This window comes from Equus asinus, chromosome 3 (genome assembly GCF_041296235.1).
Source record: "Equus asinus isolate D_3611 breed Donkey chromosome 3, EquAss-T2T_v2, whole genome shotgun sequence".
NCBI lineage: Eukaryota > Metazoa > Chordata > Mammalia > Perissodactyla > Equidae > Equus > Equus asinus.
This window is the reverse complement of record NC_091792.1, coordinates 5514395-5532833: the sequence shown is the minus strand read 5'-3', so window position 1 is coordinate 5532833 and position 18439 is coordinate 5514395. Positions and strand designations below refer to the sequence as shown.

General features: G+C 41.1%; 1 protein-coding gene across 1 annotated transcript in view; it reads right to left on the bottom strand.

The window, feature by feature from the left end:
• The window catches only part of ENPEP (glutamyl aminopeptidase), a 73811-nt gene extending 56841 nt beyond the window's left edge, over nt 1–16970 (bottom strand). Inside the window, exons 1-3 of the mRNA XM_014839058.3 lie at nt 16058–16970; nt 4345–4486; nt 1981–2112 (exon numbers count right to left, since the gene is read on the bottom strand). Of these exons, the coding sequence (XP_014694544.1) occupies nt 1981–2112; nt 4345–4486; nt 16058–16674 (891 nt within the window). The 5' untranslated portion in view covers nt 16675–16970. The remainder of the gene's footprint in view (nt 1–1980; nt 2113–4344; nt 4487–16057) is intronic.
• Between the last annotated feature and the right edge of the window lie 1469 nt (nt 16971–18439).

Below are 18439 nucleotides of genomic sequence, written 5' to 3'. Positions count from 1 at the left end.
GTCTCTGGGAAGTGTCCAAAGAGAGTCTGGCTTTCTGTTCCTCTCTCATCAAACAGATGATCAGAAAGTAATACATTATGACAATAGTATCTTTATTTCCCACCCAAATGATGAAAACTCTGCTGATTTAAGACAAAATGTTTTATACTCAGTTTGGGTAGAAGAACCATTTAAGAAACATTGATCACTTAAAGGACATTTGGGGATCTTTTGCCAAACTGTATTTTCCATTATGTCATTCCAAATCCTTTGTATAAAATCCATCATTAGAGCCCAGCTAACTGGTACGGGCTCTCACGACTCACTCAGCCAGGATAGCTACCTTACAACTCAGTGTCCTTGCTCAGAGGACCGGGTGATGGAGCCATACTGGAAATTCACTCACTGTCACTATAGGAAATAACTCCAAGTACACTGTCCTCTGCTGATGGTTGGTTACACTGTCTTTATTGATGAAATTACATCATCACTAGCGAATTGTTAGGTTTTCAGCTTTGTTTTGGTGCCTCTACTCAAAATAGAAAAAGTTGTTGAGAACATAATCATTAATTTAAAAAATCGGTGCAGAAAACACCTGCACATGATGAAATATATCCATGCAACTGAAGTGTGGGTGATGAGGAAATCACCTTCAGACAAGATTCCATGTTTGCCATGAGACTGGAAGAGAAAACAAGCTGGGCTAAAGCTCTCACGTCTATATGAAGCAAGAGGAATGCCTCTGACAACACTCTGCACAATAGAGAAAAAACAACTTTCTCTTTTCAGTGGCATTTCTTTGTCACACCTCATATTACCTGGCAGCCACTAGTAGTGCCCTTTGCCACAACTGAAGGTCACATCAAAGCAACATATGTGGCAAGGGAAAGACAAAAGCTGGATGAGTCCTCATGACACATAGCCCCTTTGCAAAGGTCTTTGGACAGCCCTCCATCTGCTATAGTTTGGGTACGGTATAGACAGTGTGTTGGAAACCGAGGATTGGGCAATCCCAGTACCAACCTCACTATACCATCATTAAGGTAGGTTCTCCCCAGAGCTGGTTTCACAGGAAATAGAGGGATCTATCCCTTCTCTCCAGTGATTGGTGAAGACGTAAAGATATTTTCAGAGTATCACATTTCAGAAGGCTTAGCATGGTAAGTATTTGGAAAGAATTTGGAATTTCAATCTCTACCACTTGCCAGCTGGGTGATCTTGAGCAAATTACTTAAACTCATGAAGTTTCAACTCTCTCATCTGTAAAGTGGGAGTGATGGTTTCTTCCTGATAAAATTATATTGCAAAGATTATGAGGTTTTATATATATAATACGTAGCACAGAGGTGGACTAACTAATAGTTTAAGCACGTGTTTGAGGCATAAGCAAAATAGGGGCCTCCAAAATGAGAAAAAAAATAATTAAAGTATTTGGTTTTTCAACAGAAAATTATCGAGTTAGTCATCTTGATTAAAAAAAATAAGCTTATTTATATTCCCTTACACTTTAAAAAAATGCTTTCGGACACTTTGCTATTGTCCTATTTTGAATTACATGTGAGAATGGCACCACAAACTTCCCAGTGCTCAGTTACTGAAAGCATACTTATCTAGCTCTGGTTTCCTCCTCCCCCTGGTCTCTACCTGGGACCCCACACAAACACATACACTCAACCTTATTTTACTAAATTGAGCATGCTCACATATTTTAATATATTTGTGCTGATACACTTAGGAGTTAGCTTTTGATGTATAGTGAATTTTCCCCTTAAAATAATTCAAGACTATGCATTGCTATGTCTGTCACGGGTGTTGATTTTTCACCTGTGTCCCTTCCGATTACTATACTATTTTTCTATGTTGTTCAGTGCATCACCAAGCGCACAGACTCTGTTGACTAATGGGCTTTTCTAGTCTGTTGTGTGTGTGGGGGGGAAACGATTCAAAAAAAGTAGAAAAGTAAGCACAACTGGTAAATTTTAAAAACATAGTGGGACTCACAGGTATTCCCCGATTCGACGTTCTCTGTACGGATGCAAACTGGTGCACAGCAAAGCACACCAGGTATGTGCTCATGGGGACAGACTTCTGGAAAGTTGTTCGAGTCCATTCATTATCCAGCGACTCTTGTTTCTATGGAAAACAAAAGACAACCTTTTATTTTTCAAAAGAACGATCACGTACAAGACAAACAAATGGTTGCTCCAAACCTAGCTTTCTAGTCAGAAGTCCTTTGTCAAAGCATAGGGGTAAATTTCTTTTTGTCTCTAAATGGCGATGTTGAAAAGACTAAAGGAAAATTCATTTTATTTTTCGTACTATGAAAGAGAGACTGAACTACATACTACATGAGGTTTCTCAGGGAGAAATACGATTCTGACTGTGATATAAACAGGACAGGAGTTTACTTATCTTTCTACATTAAACACAAGATCCTGACCATAATATGTGAGGGGGTACTGTGCCCTCTTAATGAAGGGTAGGCTAGTGCTCAGTGCCTCGCACAAAAGAAGAACTAAGCAGGTATTTGCTGATTCGACTATGTGCAGGAGGGCAATAGCTCTCCCAGGCACAGCAGGAGGCTGGGTTCTCTTCCATCTCTGGTTGTCTACATGGAAGGCCCAAGATTTGGTTACTAAAGTCACTGTCTTGGTTACTATGGAGAGAGAGAAGGATTTCATTAGTTGATGCAACTACTGACCCCGTCTATCTGGTTTGCTGTCATGCCAGTGTTGCCCTCCTCACTGCCAATCACCAGTCCTAATACTTCATCCATGAATACTTGCCCAACTCCTGTTACCTGGTGTTTAGACATGTCCACATGCCCTGCCACCACACAGTATGTCACAGCACAGTGGGAAGCTTTCAAAAGGGATCCAGTGGGAGGCTGGACTAGAAGGGACACATCGTTGACGAGGCAAGCAGGTGTGTGCATGTGCTTGTGTGGAAGTGTTGGAGCCCCATAAAAACCTACCAGTACTCATTTTGATCTCCTAATGACCCAGAATATTCTCCTTCTTCCAAGACTGTTACCTGGATCTAGTAGAAGGTAAAGAAGCATACTCTGCAAAATGAAAAGGTCAGCTGGGGAGGCCTCAAGCAGAAGTTAGTAGAGTTTGCATTCTTTCTCCTCCCACCTTCACCTTGCCCTTCCATGCCAGGACGTTCTGAGGGCATTTTACCCTGATCCAGTCTTCTGGATTGCTGCGTCATACCTTAAGTTTATCCTTTCCTCTTTCTTCTCCAGTCAAAACTCAATTGCTCAGGTGCCTGACACCAGAAGAAAACGTGGATAAACTAATTTACACCGAGGCATGGATGGCTGATGACAGTTTACTTTTTAACCCTGTTAAGCTTTTGTTCATTTTATTTTGTTCTTGCTTTTTCAACGAATATTTATAATTAAAAGGCATGATTTCAATGATGATCCTTCAGATAGTGAATCAGAAAGATGGGAGATATAATTTTGGCAGGGAGTCCTCCTGTACTGGGTAGGTGACAATTATGTCTAAGGATGAGCCAGACCCTTTAACATGTCAAATGGATAAGGTACATTAAGCCTCAAGTTTGACATAATGACACTTTAGCTAACTACATTACCCATTACAGGGATGAGGAGCTATAACAGAGGAAAGAGTCTTATGTTAATAATTATACAGACGGAACTTATTCTACTCTTTATTTTTTTTGCTTGAGGAAGATTTGCCTTGAGCTAATGCCTGTGCCAGTCTTCCTCTATTTTGTACGTAGGTTGCTGCCACAGCATGGCCACTGACAAGTGGTCTAGGTCCGTGCCCAGGAACCAAACCTGGGCTGCTGAAGTGGAGTGCACCAAACTTAACCACTAGGCCACAGGGCTGGCCCCTGGCCTATTTTTCTTAACATTTAATGAGCACTTCTCGTTCACCAGAAAATCTATGGGCATGGTGTTCCTGGAGCTGGCTTCTACACTCCACTATTGAAGTGATGATCTTTTGCAGTAGCTCTATCTTAAAAACTCGGTTTATATTCAGCTGAAAACTAAGATCAGTGACTAGGCCCTTGAATAGTTTTAACTCTGTAATTCCATTAGTTGGCCATTAATTTGTCCTGATGAGGGCATTCTTTCAGTCAAGCAGAGCCCAGCTGTTTCCTCTTGCTGAGAAAACCCAACGGCGCTTTTTGACTGGACTGTGATATCTTGGGGTAAAGACTTCTAGGACTCAAAGACAAGAGATTGCTAAAGTGTATTTTCAAGCCTCTAAATAAGCTATTAGAACACATTCAATTTTAGAATTCAGTGGGTTCTCTCATAGCAAATCAGGTAGTTTACCTGATACTGTAACAGGCTATCTGCACGAACAAAAAAATTTTAAAAATACTCACCTCCACTGGCATATTTGAAAGTGCCTCATATTCTTTGGGATGGATGATAGATATTGTATAAGTTGCCTTTTTGTTGGGCTCATCGAAACAAGGGAAGGATTTCCTGGCGTCTGTTGGTTCATGATCAGCGGCTGCTATGCTCCTTAGAAACAAACACACAAACAAACAAAACATATGTCACCTCTTCTGACAGCCCTGATGTTTTTATTCTCATAGAAAAAAATCAGCCATGTAATTATAAGCAGTGCATTTCTTAAATGAGTTTCCACCTAGAAAACTATCAAATCATTGTCAAAGTCTTTCTCAGAATTTTTAGGTTAATAAATAAACGAAAATCCGGAGACTGCTTCAAATATTCAGGTATTTTGGTGCCATGACTAAAAATGCGTGACCTGTAGAAGAGCAAAAATAAATCCAGTGATGAGCTAGCATTCTTTCCACCCCAAAGCCTTCGAGCAACAAGTGGATAGACACAAAGCCAAACTCGAGGGCTTGTTTCCAGCTGTCCTTGGGAGCGTGAGCAGCTGTGTTCTGTCCCAGAGTAGAGGAGCACATTCCAGAGTCCCCAGCTCCTGTCCCCAGTGGCACATTCTTTCCTATTATGTTACACCAGGGACAAAACCCCCAGCTGCATTTCCATGCAAAGGCAGTGCTGTGCGTAATCTCCCAAGGGAAGCAAGCTTTGGCCAGGTTTAAAGTAGCACTCTTTTATGCCTCTAACTAGGAATGTGCTTGTGTAAGCTAACATGTTAATCTTTCATGTTTCCATCATGTCAAAGTGGAAATATTTTTTCTGAATAATTGTTCAAAAAAACCAATGAATATATACTTTTTACCTATAGTCATTTCACAGTAAGATAATATTATTGTACATTTAGAAGATTAAGCAAAGGAAAAAGAAGAAAGGAAAGGAAGAGTAAAGAAGCGCCGATGGGGATTCATTAATAACTTGTGTGAGGACAGTACTTCATCCTTCACGGTTCCTGGGGACTGAGGAAAGCAGACCTTGAGGAACTCCAGGCCACATTATTAGATGGCTCACTCACCCCACAAATATTTACTGAGTGCCTTACTTCCACACACACACACATTTGCCAGGCATTAGTCCAGGTGCTGAGGGAATAATGATGAGGAAATAAACGAATAAATACGGAAGGTGGTGAGAATTCTACAGAGAATAGAACAGGGGAAGTGATGGAGAATGCCGAAGGGAAAGCGGTGAGCAGGTGCGGGAGAGTAGCTGGCGATGCTCTGGAGTAGGGGGTGCTTTGCTGTGATCTGAATGAAGAGAAAAAGCCAGACAGAGTAAGCAAACAGTAAGGAAAATGTGTTCCAGCGGAGGGAACAGCAAGGACCTGACAGGTGTCCACTGTGGCTGAAGTACAGTGAAGCTGAGGGGCTGGGGGGAAAGAGGAGTTCGGCGAGGTCGGCAGAGGCCAAAGTAACAGTCTGCATTTCGTTTTGGTTCAAGGATTACGACATGCATCAATCCATCTAAAAACTAATATGCCCTAGGTCAACATACATCTACAAGAAATTAAAATATTTTAAGATTTCTTTTAAAAAACCCTCTAGATATAAAAGTTACTTGTCAAAAACTCAGCCGAGAAAACTAATCTATGAAAAAAATAAAATCATAAAAGTGGTTGTCTTTGGGGGCAATGTTGACTGAAGGAGGGAACTTTTTCAGGTGACTGAAAAAAATCTGTATCTTGATAGGGGTGTTGGTAACTAAGATGTGTGCATTTGTCAAAAGTCACTGAATTGTGCCCATTAGATTTGTGCATTTAATCTAATGCACAGTTAGAAGAATTCAGAAGAAATTCTTCTGAATATCTATATAAATTTATATATAAATTTTACCAAAATTTTAAAGGTATATAAATTTTACCAAATATAACTGTATATAAATTTATAAAGGTGTATAAATTTTACCAAAAATAACTGTAAATAAATATTGAGCTCTAGTAAGTAGGTTTGTATTGTTGCAGTAGTACGGATTGACAATTTAGAAACAACTTTCTCTGTATTCTAGGCTTGAGCAAATGAAAAAAAATATGGGGATAATGGGAAGGCAGGTTTTCACTGTTAGGGAAAAGAGTTATAACTTTGTAAAGGCAGAAGACTAGAATATACCCTTGGTATTGAACTGTAATTGCACGTTCAGTATAAATTCAATGATTTTTCTTATACATGTAGGTAGATGGACATAAAAATACACACAGAGATTTCTATTTCCTAGTTCTGTCTGCCGAGCAGGACTATACACAATGCCAAGCTTGTCCCAATGAGCACAACTGGTCTCCAGATGATGATTCCTGAATACCACTCTCCACTAAAAGGGACCGGGACTCCTCAGAGAAATGGCTGGTTCCAGAGCTGAGTCAGGAAAAGTCCAAGAGGATCCTCCAACATCTTGCTGTGCCAAAACAGAAGGAAGTTCTCAAAGAATCGTGAGAACAAGTCAAAAGGGCCAGGAGCCCACATGAGAGGACTACACTGGCCACATCTGGGGGAATTGAAGCGTTAAAATATACAATGGGGCTACAATCCAATGAATAAAAAAAGAATCCATGAATCCCGACTCTGATAAAATACTATGAATAAGTAAATAGGAGAGGGAAAGCTCTTTTTTACAATAGATTGTCCACCAATAATTTGGGGAGAAATGATGGATTTAGAAAGTCATCCATGGATGCCAAAACCAGTGGGTGAAATTCTGACGAGGAACGGGACATTTGCATAGTGTCAAAGACTCTCTCCGAAAATTACTGACAAAAAGAAAATTGTCACTTTATCACTGGAGAAACCTGTTGGAGACCACATCAGGCAACGATCGAAGATAGTGTCACTAATAATAGTACAAACCAACACGACATGCCTCTTGGTGTGATTTCCTGAGAGGGACACAGCATCACTGCTGTGAAAGTCCTGACGAACATGCTTAACTTGCATTTTTCAATCACGAGGAAAGTCAGACAAACTAAAATTGAGGGACAGTCTCAAAATAACTGTACTCTTCAAAAACACCAAGGTCGTGAAAGGCAAAGAAAGGCTAAGGGCTCTTCCAGTTTAAGGGCATCTAAATGGTGTGACACTCAAGGCAATGCATGGATCCTGACTGGACACCAACTTGGTAAAAATAGCTTAAAAGGAAGTTTTTGGGTTAATTGATGAAATTTGATTATGGGCTGTGGATTAGATAATTGTATTATATCAATGTTAAATTTCCTGATCTTCAGTAAGTGCACTGTGGTTATGTCAGAGAATGTCCCTATTATATCAAGAAATAGATACTGAACATTAAGAGGTGAAGGGAAGCAATGTTTCAATGTACTCTAAAGGCAGAGACACGGGGGAATAGGACAAAACGTAAATTACTGGTGAATCTTGGTAAAGTGCTTCTAGAAATTCCTTGTACTATTTGTAGTATTCCTTGTAACTTTTCTGTAAGTTGGCAATTATTTCAAAATAAGAATTTACCCAAAAAAAGCCTCGGCCAAGAATTTATTCTTCAGCAGAGTAATTACTGATTAGTTTTTGTGAAGATAACAGTTTAACTAGGTCAAGTGGAATTTCTAACACCATGCAGATCATAGTGAATTGCAAACACGTCAGAATATAGAGAAACCTGTACACTTTCCCAGGGGACTAAGGTTTTATATTAAGCTCCACCAAGCTCCAACCTATGTTTAGTCAGCTGCCTTTTTCTTCTGAATTCTTCTGGTTTTTCATTTCTTCCAGAGGCAGAGAAAAAGGAAAAACCACTCCCTGTAAGAATGTTATCAGCTTAGTCACACCTCCAAAATAAGCCAGCCAACTAATTTGGGAGGATGAGTTTGTGTGTGTGTGTGTGTGTGCGTGCGTGCGCCAGTGCCTTTGGGTGTGGGAGGAGAGGGTGAGGAGGAAGTGGAATCCCACCCTCTTAGGCAGTAGCCAGCAGTAGGTTCCCAAGCACTCTGTCTCAGGCTCTGCTCTATGCTAGAATACGTAGTCCTGAGCACCCAGCAGAGAATCATTTCCCATCCTTTCCTCACCTTCTGTCTTTAAGAGACGTTGTGCTTGATTGTAGGCAAAAACTGCCTTCCTGAAACTGAGCCTCTCTGAGCTTGCCTTTGGAAATGGAACAGAACAGGGCTGGAGATGGCTCTGGGCAGTCCATCCCAGTGTCCTCCCAGCAGATGTCAATCACGGCAACTCCACCTCAGTGACAGAGATCCGGACTCACATGGGTGTAGGGAAAGTGGCATTCATCAACCAGAAGGGCTGCAAAATGCGCAGTTTTCTTTTTTTCGAAGTGCAGAGTCAACATGATTTCATGAGGAAAATCCTCTTCTAAGAGTGAAAATTCCAAGATTCTAAACCTACTTCAACCCCTTAAGTGTGATCTTCGATAAATCACAAAACCCACTGACTGTTAGTGTTCCCCTCCATAAAACCTAGTCACCAAAGGACACCTGGGGGAGTGAGAAAGGGGCCATCTCATGTAGCAGTGCATTTGAAACTCCCTTGAAACTTACATAATGGGATTAGGAGACACCTCACTCCTTTTTTTTCTGATAGAGCGCTTTTCACTACCTACAGACCTCAAATTCATTCATTAGGCAGGAATATCTGTACTGGCACAAAATTACTTTGTGTATAAATACTATTGGCAATATAACCATTTTTTTAAATGGTGACATTATTTTTCTCATGAATTCCTGAATAACTCAGAGACCCCTATTTACATGCGCTAAATTCTATCTGAAGTTACTAAAGTTTTCTAAACATACAAATTTGAAAGCAGGGTATATGAGACAGCAACACAAAACCATTTTAGATCACAGCTTCTTTGGGGAGGTTTTAGTCAGTGATGAAAACTTTTTTTTGAAGATTGGCTCCTGAGCTAACAACTGTTGCCAATCTTTTATTTTTTTCTGCTTTTTCTCCCCAAATCCCTCCAGTACATAGTTGTATATTTTAGTTGTGGGTCCTTCTTGTTGTGGCATGTGGGACGCCGTCTTAGCGTGGCCTGACCCATGTCTGCGGCCGGGATCTGAACTGGGGAAACCCTGGGCTGCTGAAGCGGAGTGCGAACATAACCACTCAGCCACAGGGCCGGCCCCTCTTTTTAAAATCTGATGAACTGTGCTGCAAATTAACGGAAAACGCCTGTCTCGTAGCATAATGTGTTCACGGGCGACTCCTGGGTAGGTTCTGAATAATTCTAACGCCATGCAAACGTGCTGAGGTAAACCGCTTCTCCATAGGGGCCTCTCGATGCCACATTAATGAGTCACTTACCAGAGCCAGCCAATTAAAAATATAATTCTATGTAGCTTATTAATTTGCAAAAGGGAAGAAATCCCTCTGACTTCTCTGAGCTTATCAGATCAAGGTGACTTTGGCTAAAGCTGGAGCGAGGGGAATGATGACGCAAGTCACAGCCCAGTTCACTGGAGGCAATTTAAAAAACAAAACAAAACTACTTGATTATCTCATAAATCATCTGGTACACTGCTTCCACTGAAGACTCTCAGGCTATGTTCAGCAATTTAATAACTTAAGCCAGCAAAATAAACAGCAAGGCCTGAATGAAAACCTTCCAAAAAGGCTTTGAGCTTTTTGCGTCAAAAGGGCTTCTGACGCAGGTGAGGCTGCCATGATTGCTAAGTGTGTGCACAGACTAGGAGTTCCAGAATTAAGTAGGGGAACTGACGAGTGCAAGACAACCCGTCTAGATTATTCAGACTCCAACACGTCTTTATGTTGATTTGAATGAACCAGTTAATGATTTAACTTTATTTTACAAGTTCTCTTTTTCTATGGAGAAGACATTCGAGGTCAAGAAAATTTCTTTTTGTTTCCTTGCTTCCAAAGTAAAGGAAATTACTAAGCTTCCTGCAGCAAGTAAACAAGACCGAAAAAGAAAATCTGTTCTTTATTGATAATGGGTACACTGATAGCTCAACATATCAATCTACAAATATAATGAATAACCTGACGTGCAAGTAGAATTTCAAGATTGAAACTACAAATTAGTTTACACAGCCATGCAAGTGAGAATATAACACACACACACACACACACACTTACTAAGACCATCTCACTCACTTCTTTTCTGCCCTGTTTCGCTTAACTCCTAAATCTTGATCAGAAGCCCTAAACCTGTGCTTCAGACTTATTTTCCAAATGCGTACAAGACATCTCTTCCTTGATGTCTGACCGGCATTCAACACATCTAACACCGAACTCGTGACCTTCCCTTCTAACGCTGATTCTTCTCTTCTATTTGCATCAGTCACAAGCGTGGGTTATCAGAATAGATAGCTGGGGCATCCCAGACCTACAACTTTTATTCAACCCTTCCCCATAGTCAATCAATCTGCAAATCCTGACTACCTTACCTCCAAACGATGTTCTCCATTGCGTCCTCTTCTGTCTATCCTGAAATCACTGTCTTACCTGATCCTCATCTTCTCTTCCCTGGGTCATGGCAATATCTCCCTTATACCTACGTACGGATTTTGCTCTTTCCTTCACCATCCACATCTAAATAGTCGCAGGTTAATTTTTCCTTCATAATGGCTCTCATTAGCTTTCCTTCCTTTTCTTTCCTATAAGTTTCTCAGAGTCATCTCTGAGAATGAGTTAGCCTCCCATAGAAGCTTCTCCTGCAAATTAATTTCTTCTCCCCACTCTGCTCTTCTGACTTAGCACCTCTCCTTTTTGCCAGCTTTTACCTTCTTGCTTGCCTCTGCCTGTTGAAATCCCACCATTATATCTAAATTCAGCTTCAACCCCGGCAACGGGGGAAACACCCAGAAAACCCCAACTAGAAACCGTCTGTCCCTCTTTGAACTTCTTGTTGTAATTCTTGTCCATGCCAATGATTCTCAGTCCTTAAAGTAGGAAGACTGAATTCCTAAATCAAAAAAAGATTTTGCCAACTCCTCTTCCCTTCAATGAGACAAGGAGAAAGGAACCAAGGGGAATTTTCCATCCTGACTGAGTGGGAAAGTGGAGATGCCATGGGTGGAAGTTAGACTTCTGTATAGGAAAAGGGCTGTGGCATTGCTCCCTGTCCCAGCAGGTGCCAGAGGACATTAGGAGTATGAGAGTCTCTAGGAAAACGTTTCTGTACAGTTATTCAGTAATATTTGAGTGCTCACTGTGTGCTAGGCAGTGAACAAGAGAGACACAACCCTACCATATGGTTGGACAACACATGCTCTGGCAGTCTCTCAGAGATTCATAATAGACTTATTATATAAGTCTCTGAAAAGTCCCATATTAAAAAAACCACATGACTTTGTATTTAACATTATTGCCCAAACTAATCTGGCCACAGGATATCTCCCCTGCTTTTTCTCTGGCAATATCTATTAATATCCCACGCAACCAGAACTCTGGAACATACTTTGGGAAATGCTGTGTAAGAGCAATTCAAATGGTGGGGAGGAAATGCTAGACCTCGGAGAGAAGAAAATACTATGAGCTTTGGAGGTTTGAGTCACGGGAACTCTGTTCCGGAAAAGAACATCTGAAATCCTACCCAACGTGCTGGTTGGGGGTGCCCGGCAGTGCAGGCAGGGAGACTTTCAAAAGGCACCAGTCCTTTTCGGTGGTTTTCCTCAGACCCAAGGGAACAGACTGGAGAGTAGAAGTGTCTTTTAAGTTGCTCAAACTTTTTCCTCCTCAGCTTCACTATGAGTCTGTCCCCAGCATGATGCTGCGGGTGTTACTGCTGGGGAATTCTAAACCAGCTCCACCTTCTTCTCCAACTCTCTTTTCGCCTCTGAATTTTGACGGAAAGAAGCTTGGATAGTTGTCTCCTCTCTGTGAAGTTCAAATCCTGGTTGTCTTTGCAGAAATCAAGTAATTTTGGTTACTACTGAGGACAGTCACGTTTCGTTTGCATTGTGGTAACAACAACAATATCCCAAATCGCTAATACTCCATCCTGGAGTTCAAGTTGACATGAAAGCACATAAGCTAATTTGGGCTGCATATCTAAACTGTATTACTATGATGAGATTTCAAACTGTATGAGCATCAGCTATTACGAAGCTCACTCTATAACAAGAAAGAATGGTGTTGCTCCCAAGAGACTCACTCTGGTGGCCTTTTGTGGGTGCCGCGGATAAGAACTCTCAGAGCCCTGCACTGTCAAAATGTTACTCACAGGCTTGACAAAAATGCACTTTTCTCATATGCTTGAAATATTTCATAATAAGAAAAACAGAAGTATGCCATTTAGCCTAGATGAGGCTATCGAGTACGTGCCACAACTGTTCCAGCACTGCATGAGCAGTGCAGGGCTGGCAGCCTCCCGTGTAACGTGAGAGCCTCAACCGCTATCAATGAAAACACACTAAGCAGGGAACACCAATCCTCCGGGAGAACCTCGCCAAGCCCCGGCCTCCCTCGCCAGTCTTGCTGTCACTTAGTATTTTCTGACCAACAATTAAGAAAGCTGAGTTCCAGAATGTCAGCTCTCAAGTACATATTTTATAGTACAATTAACTGGTAGGGTGAAATAATCCAACGAGTAAGAGTGAGTAATATATATATTAGCATATAGTGTTTTTTTTTTAAATTTTTTTTTGGTGAGGAAGATTTGTCCCAAGCTAACATCTGTTGCCAATCTTCCTCTTTTTTTGCTTGAGGAAGATTAGGCCTGAGCTAACATCTGTGCCAGTCTTCCTCCACTTTGTATGTGGGATGCCTCCACAGCATGGCTGATGAATGGAGTAGGTCCACACTCGGGATCTGAACCCGTGAACCCAGGCTTCTGAAGCCAAGTACATGGAACTTTAACCACTCAGCCACAGGGCCAGCCCTCACAAATGGTGCTTTTTTAAACATATAAAGTATGTAACAGAAATTTATTAATGGAAGCTTGCTGCCTATTTTTCTGGGCCTTCCTGTAGCATATAGAATTTTTATAAAATAGTTTGATAGCTTTACTCAGATGAAATTTCTATCATTTTCACAACCCAAGGAGCAGTTTTAAAGGCTTGGGAATAATTATTTAGAAGATTTGACTTGTTTTCACTTTACGCTAATGAACTTTTAGAATCTCTTGAAGGTGGATACTCTTCAGAATATTATGCCTTTTCCTCTACCAAATTGCAAACACTTTAAAAAATCACTTTATCATCAGCGAGGCTCAGAGAAATCGGTACTTTCCTTCATTGTTGGTAGAAACATAATTTGGGGTATACTTTTTGAAAGTCAGTTTGGAGATGCACATACATACATACTCATGTGCATGCACGTTATACATATGTATATGTGTATATAAATACACAAGCATGTATGCACTCGTACATACGTAGTTATGGCCAATTTCCTATAGATATATTAGAAAATGTTATACATAGTTTTTTAAGGTTGTTCACTGCATTTTTTTTTTTTTTTAAAGATTTTATTTTTTCTCTCCAAAGCCCCCTGGTACATAGTTGTATATTCTTAGTTGTGGGTCCTTCTAGTTGTGGCATGTGGGATGCTGCCTCAGCGTGGTTTGATGAGCAGTGCCATGTCCGCGCCCAGGGTTCGAACCAACGAAACACTGGGCCGCCTGCAGTAGAGCGCGTAAACTTAACCACTCGGCCACGGGGCCAGCCCCGTTCACTGCATTTTTATAAGTGTTTATGGGTAAAAAAGTAAGAGCAAATTAAATGCCCATATTTAATGGAAAAGTTGAATAAATTATACCATATTCATACAATGGATTATCACCTATCAGTTAAATCATTTGTGAAAGAATACCGAATGACATGGTAAAGTGCTGATATATTTTAAAAGCATGTTATACAATGCATATTATTATACTACGTACAGCATCATAACACCCCGCTGATCTGCATCCAGAAAAAATCCTAGAAGAATATCTGCCTAAATATTAACAATGACTATACTTGAGTGATGGACTTATGGATGGATTTTATTTTTTCTTATAATTTTCCCTAGTTTCCAAGTTTTCTGCAGTGAATGTGTATTATTTATGAAATAAATAAAATAACACAGCAGTTCTATTTTTAGGAATATATCCTAATCTAAGGAAATAAACAGCTACACACTTAAAGATGCAATTACATCTAGGCTCTTTTCTGACTGGTTTATAATAAGAAAATACTGGGAGCAACTCAAATGTCCAACATCAGGAAACTGGTTTTAAAAAATAACAGTGCATTCATGCAATGGAATATTGCACAATCTTTAAAATCGAATTCTTGAAAATACTTAACAACGAGGGGAAATGTTTATAATATATTAAGTTAAAAAGGTATATGGACATGATTACAAACTTGATTGCCTAGAAAAATATTAGAATATACATTAACACATATTAACAGAGGTCAACCATCGGATGGTGAAATTATTTATCGGTTCTTTCGATTTTCCTTTTCTATAATTGTCTATGCTTTCAACACTTGCAATTTGTATAAATAGGAAAAAATACGTAAACACTAAAGAAGCTTGTTTGATCGCCAGGCAGATATTAAGACACAACATCTATGTGAGCACGATCTCGCCAAATATTTTGTTCAAATTATCCTTTCTACTCAAGTAATTAGTGCACCACACAGTGATATAGGGGTATTTAAATATTTCATTTTAGTCCCTGGGTCTTTGAAAAACCATAGGAAGAATTTTGGCCAAAGGATTTGCTTTGCTCTGCAAGATGCTTAAAGCAACACAAGAAAGAGATATTCATTGGGCTGGCCCCAGACTAACATTTCTGACGCTGAGCTTTCTTAATCATTTACCTGTTGAGAAGCTAAGGAGGCAAAGGTCAAAGCAGTCTCAAGCTCAGTGACACTTCAGGTGTAGCCTTCCTCCCTGATGCAGGGCCACACCCCAGTGTGAAGGGTTTTTAGTTCACCGAGGTTATGCCTTTAACACGGGTCTAGTAATAGTCTCCGACTGACTGTCAAGGCAAGTAATCACCTTTGCTGGACTCAGGAAATACAGGGATCTGTGCAGATACTTGGAGGACGGTGGGAGAAAAGACACTTTTACGTTTTTAATTACTTAAGACATCTTTTATGTTACAAAAGCCTTAGCATTACCACTGCATATTGCATGACAGGCAATAAGCCCAAAGATTTACCCATTTCTGCCACTGATGTGCACGGCCAATGAGTATTTACTGAAAGTTATGAGCAGAACATGGTTTTGGCCACACGAGACAAACAGACAGAGCCCTACCTTCCTTCCAAGATGAAGACACAAAGACAGTTTTGTGGATTTTACACAATCTTTCAGTGTCTCTCTTCTCCAATAAAATAGACAAAATTATAAATGACATTTACTGACTTTCACTTAAATTTAGAGAAATATCATTTTTAAAGCTCAGTTTAAAATCATCACCATATAGCCCAAGAACATCACCAGCAAAATTTACCAAACACATGTATTTTAAAAAACTGAGGTAGTCTATGCAACTATTAAGGATAAGGTACAGTACATTATGATTTTTCCTGATGAAATAAAAGACTGACACTGATTTTTGACTCCATACAGCTCACTCAATACTTTCAAGTTTTATGCTAGGCTTTGAAAATAAACAGCGCAAGAATTTTTGCTTCCCAGATGAACAGGCAGAATTGAAACCAAGTTTAGATAAAGATCACACCAACAAAACTAACAGGTGGAAAAAGAAAAAAAAAAGAAATGGAAAGCAACTATGTGAGCTTAGGAGAAATAAAGAAAAAATATTTACTTGACTTGTCCTCCCTCCACGTAGGTCGTTTTATAAAACCCCACGAGCGAGCCGTTCAGCCAGCCGGCGAAGTCCATAGTCAGGGCATAGAGACTCTCCCCACTGCTGGGCGCAAGCTCTTCTCCCGCCTCGACCACCACATACTCCTGCTGTGTGTACTGGAAGCACCGCCTGACTTGCACCTGCTCCCCGGAGGGCCTCCGCAGCACCGGGAGCTGGGTGATCCTGGTCTCCCGCAGGTGCAGCCACAGGTACCGGGTGGGCGAGCTGACGTTGATGGAGATGGTCACGCTGCCCGTGTACGTGTCCTCTTCCATCAGGGGCTTCATCTCCAGGTCGTAGTGCACCGGGTTGATGAAGTCCGGCAGCCTGAAATTTGTCCACTCTCCACTTTCATCCTCACTGGCAGGGCAGACCCCCTGGTCCTGCGGAGGGCTCGAAGAGGAAGGAGCCGGAGGCGTGCTCTGCCCGGCGTCTCCCGCGGAGTCACACGACCTGGTCAAGCCCACAGACAGTCCCACTATTAATCCTACGCCCACCACCACCGCACAGATAATGGCCACATGTTTCGCTTTGATGCAGTATCTCTTAGAGTCCTCTTTCTCCACAAAGTTCATTTTTGTTTCCAAAGTCAAATGTTAGACATAAAAGGATGTTAAATTTAACTAACGTCAGCAGATTTCCTTTGCAAATTGGGAGGAATTCCCTGGTTTGGCAGCTTGTTTTCGCTTTCCCCACGCTTCTCCCAGCCTTCTTGCGTCTTTTCCTCTCCCTTCACGGTCCCACCAGCCGCTGGAGGATGAATGCGGAAACAGGGGGTGGGATAAGGACGCCAGAAGAGGAGCTGAGATGGGAGAAGAGGACCGACAATACTGCCACAGCTCCTCTTATAAACAACGCATCCCCACCCCTCCCACTCTGGAGTGAGTTAAATATAAAACAGGGCTCAGCTTATCGAGGGGGCATGAGCCTTGCCAAAGCTTGGTCAGCAGCTTTCAGAGAGCGCGTTGGGGAAGAGGTGTGCCAGCAGGAGAAAAACTCAACCTTTGCCACTGGGTCTATGGCTTTTTCCTACTGTGCTCACAATCCTTCTCTCTCGCTCAACCAAAAGGCTTCTTGAATTTCAGCTCTTTCATCAAGTAGCTTGCCAAAGACGCTCTAAGTGTTTTCTTTCCATTCTTTTTCCTCATATTATGTGAACACTCAGATTCTGCCTTCTGCCTAAGTCATATTCTGGAATTGGATGCTCAGAGTGGTCTGTAAGTTCAAGGACCACTTAGGTGCTCAGTAAATATCTGGTGACTTGATGAATTAGCAGAGTGTAGCCAGGTCAGCCTAAAGCAGTTCAGGTGATACTGGCTGAAGGAGAGAGGGGAACATGAAGAAATTAACCGAAGCAGTACTGGAGCTGAAAAGCATAATAAGAAAAGAGAGAGAGTGACAAAGGGGAAAGGATTGAAAGGACAGAAAGGTAAGGAAGATAAACTTCTCAGGTTACATAATCAAACTGGGTTAGATCAACCTGTCTCTGCAGTCCGCCTGAAGGCAGACTGACGTCTTTAGACTGTATCGTGGTAGATCCTGTTCAGAGCAGATTCCAGATGTGAAAGTTGGCCTGTTGGGAGAGCCATTATCTGCGCAAAACTGTTGCTTCTGAATGACAAGATCAGGGGGGAAGTCGTGCTAATGACCTCCATGTTTATGAGTAGCTAAGATGTAGACAACAGAGCCATTTCTAATAGTAGCAATATAGTAATAATTACAAAAATTTTGAGAGCTTTCTATATGGCAGGCACCATGCTAAGTACTTTATAGAAATTATCATTTAAATCTTCCAACAACCTGTGAGGTTGGTACTCTTAGGACACTCATTTTAGAAATGGGAAGACTGACATTTAAAGAGGTTAAGTCATCTGCTCAAGGTCACACATCCAGTAAATAGCAGAGTTGGAGATTGAACCCAAAGTTCATATATCTAATGACTACGGTACATTGCTGTGATTCTCTGAAGAGGAGAAATATTTGTGTTAAATAACTATGAAAAACTTGGTCGGTGCTTCCCAAAGTGCAATTCATGGATGTTAAGAGACACACTTGCAGACCAGGCAATTCTGGGTTAAAGTTCAGAATGTTCTTGCACTACCTTCCATTCTTTCAGGGCCTCCACACACTAACACACGTTGTGACTCTCCCAGACAGGATATCTAGTGAGTAATTTCCACATTTAGGTGATGAGAGAGCTTTTTTAGGTGAGGTACCATAGAATACACTCTGAGAAATGCTACTTTAAATTGTCTACAAGTTACAAACTAAACAAACAGGCAGATTGAGGCAAGAGACCCACGATAACACTGAACACGCCCAGGTACCTCCCTTTTTCAC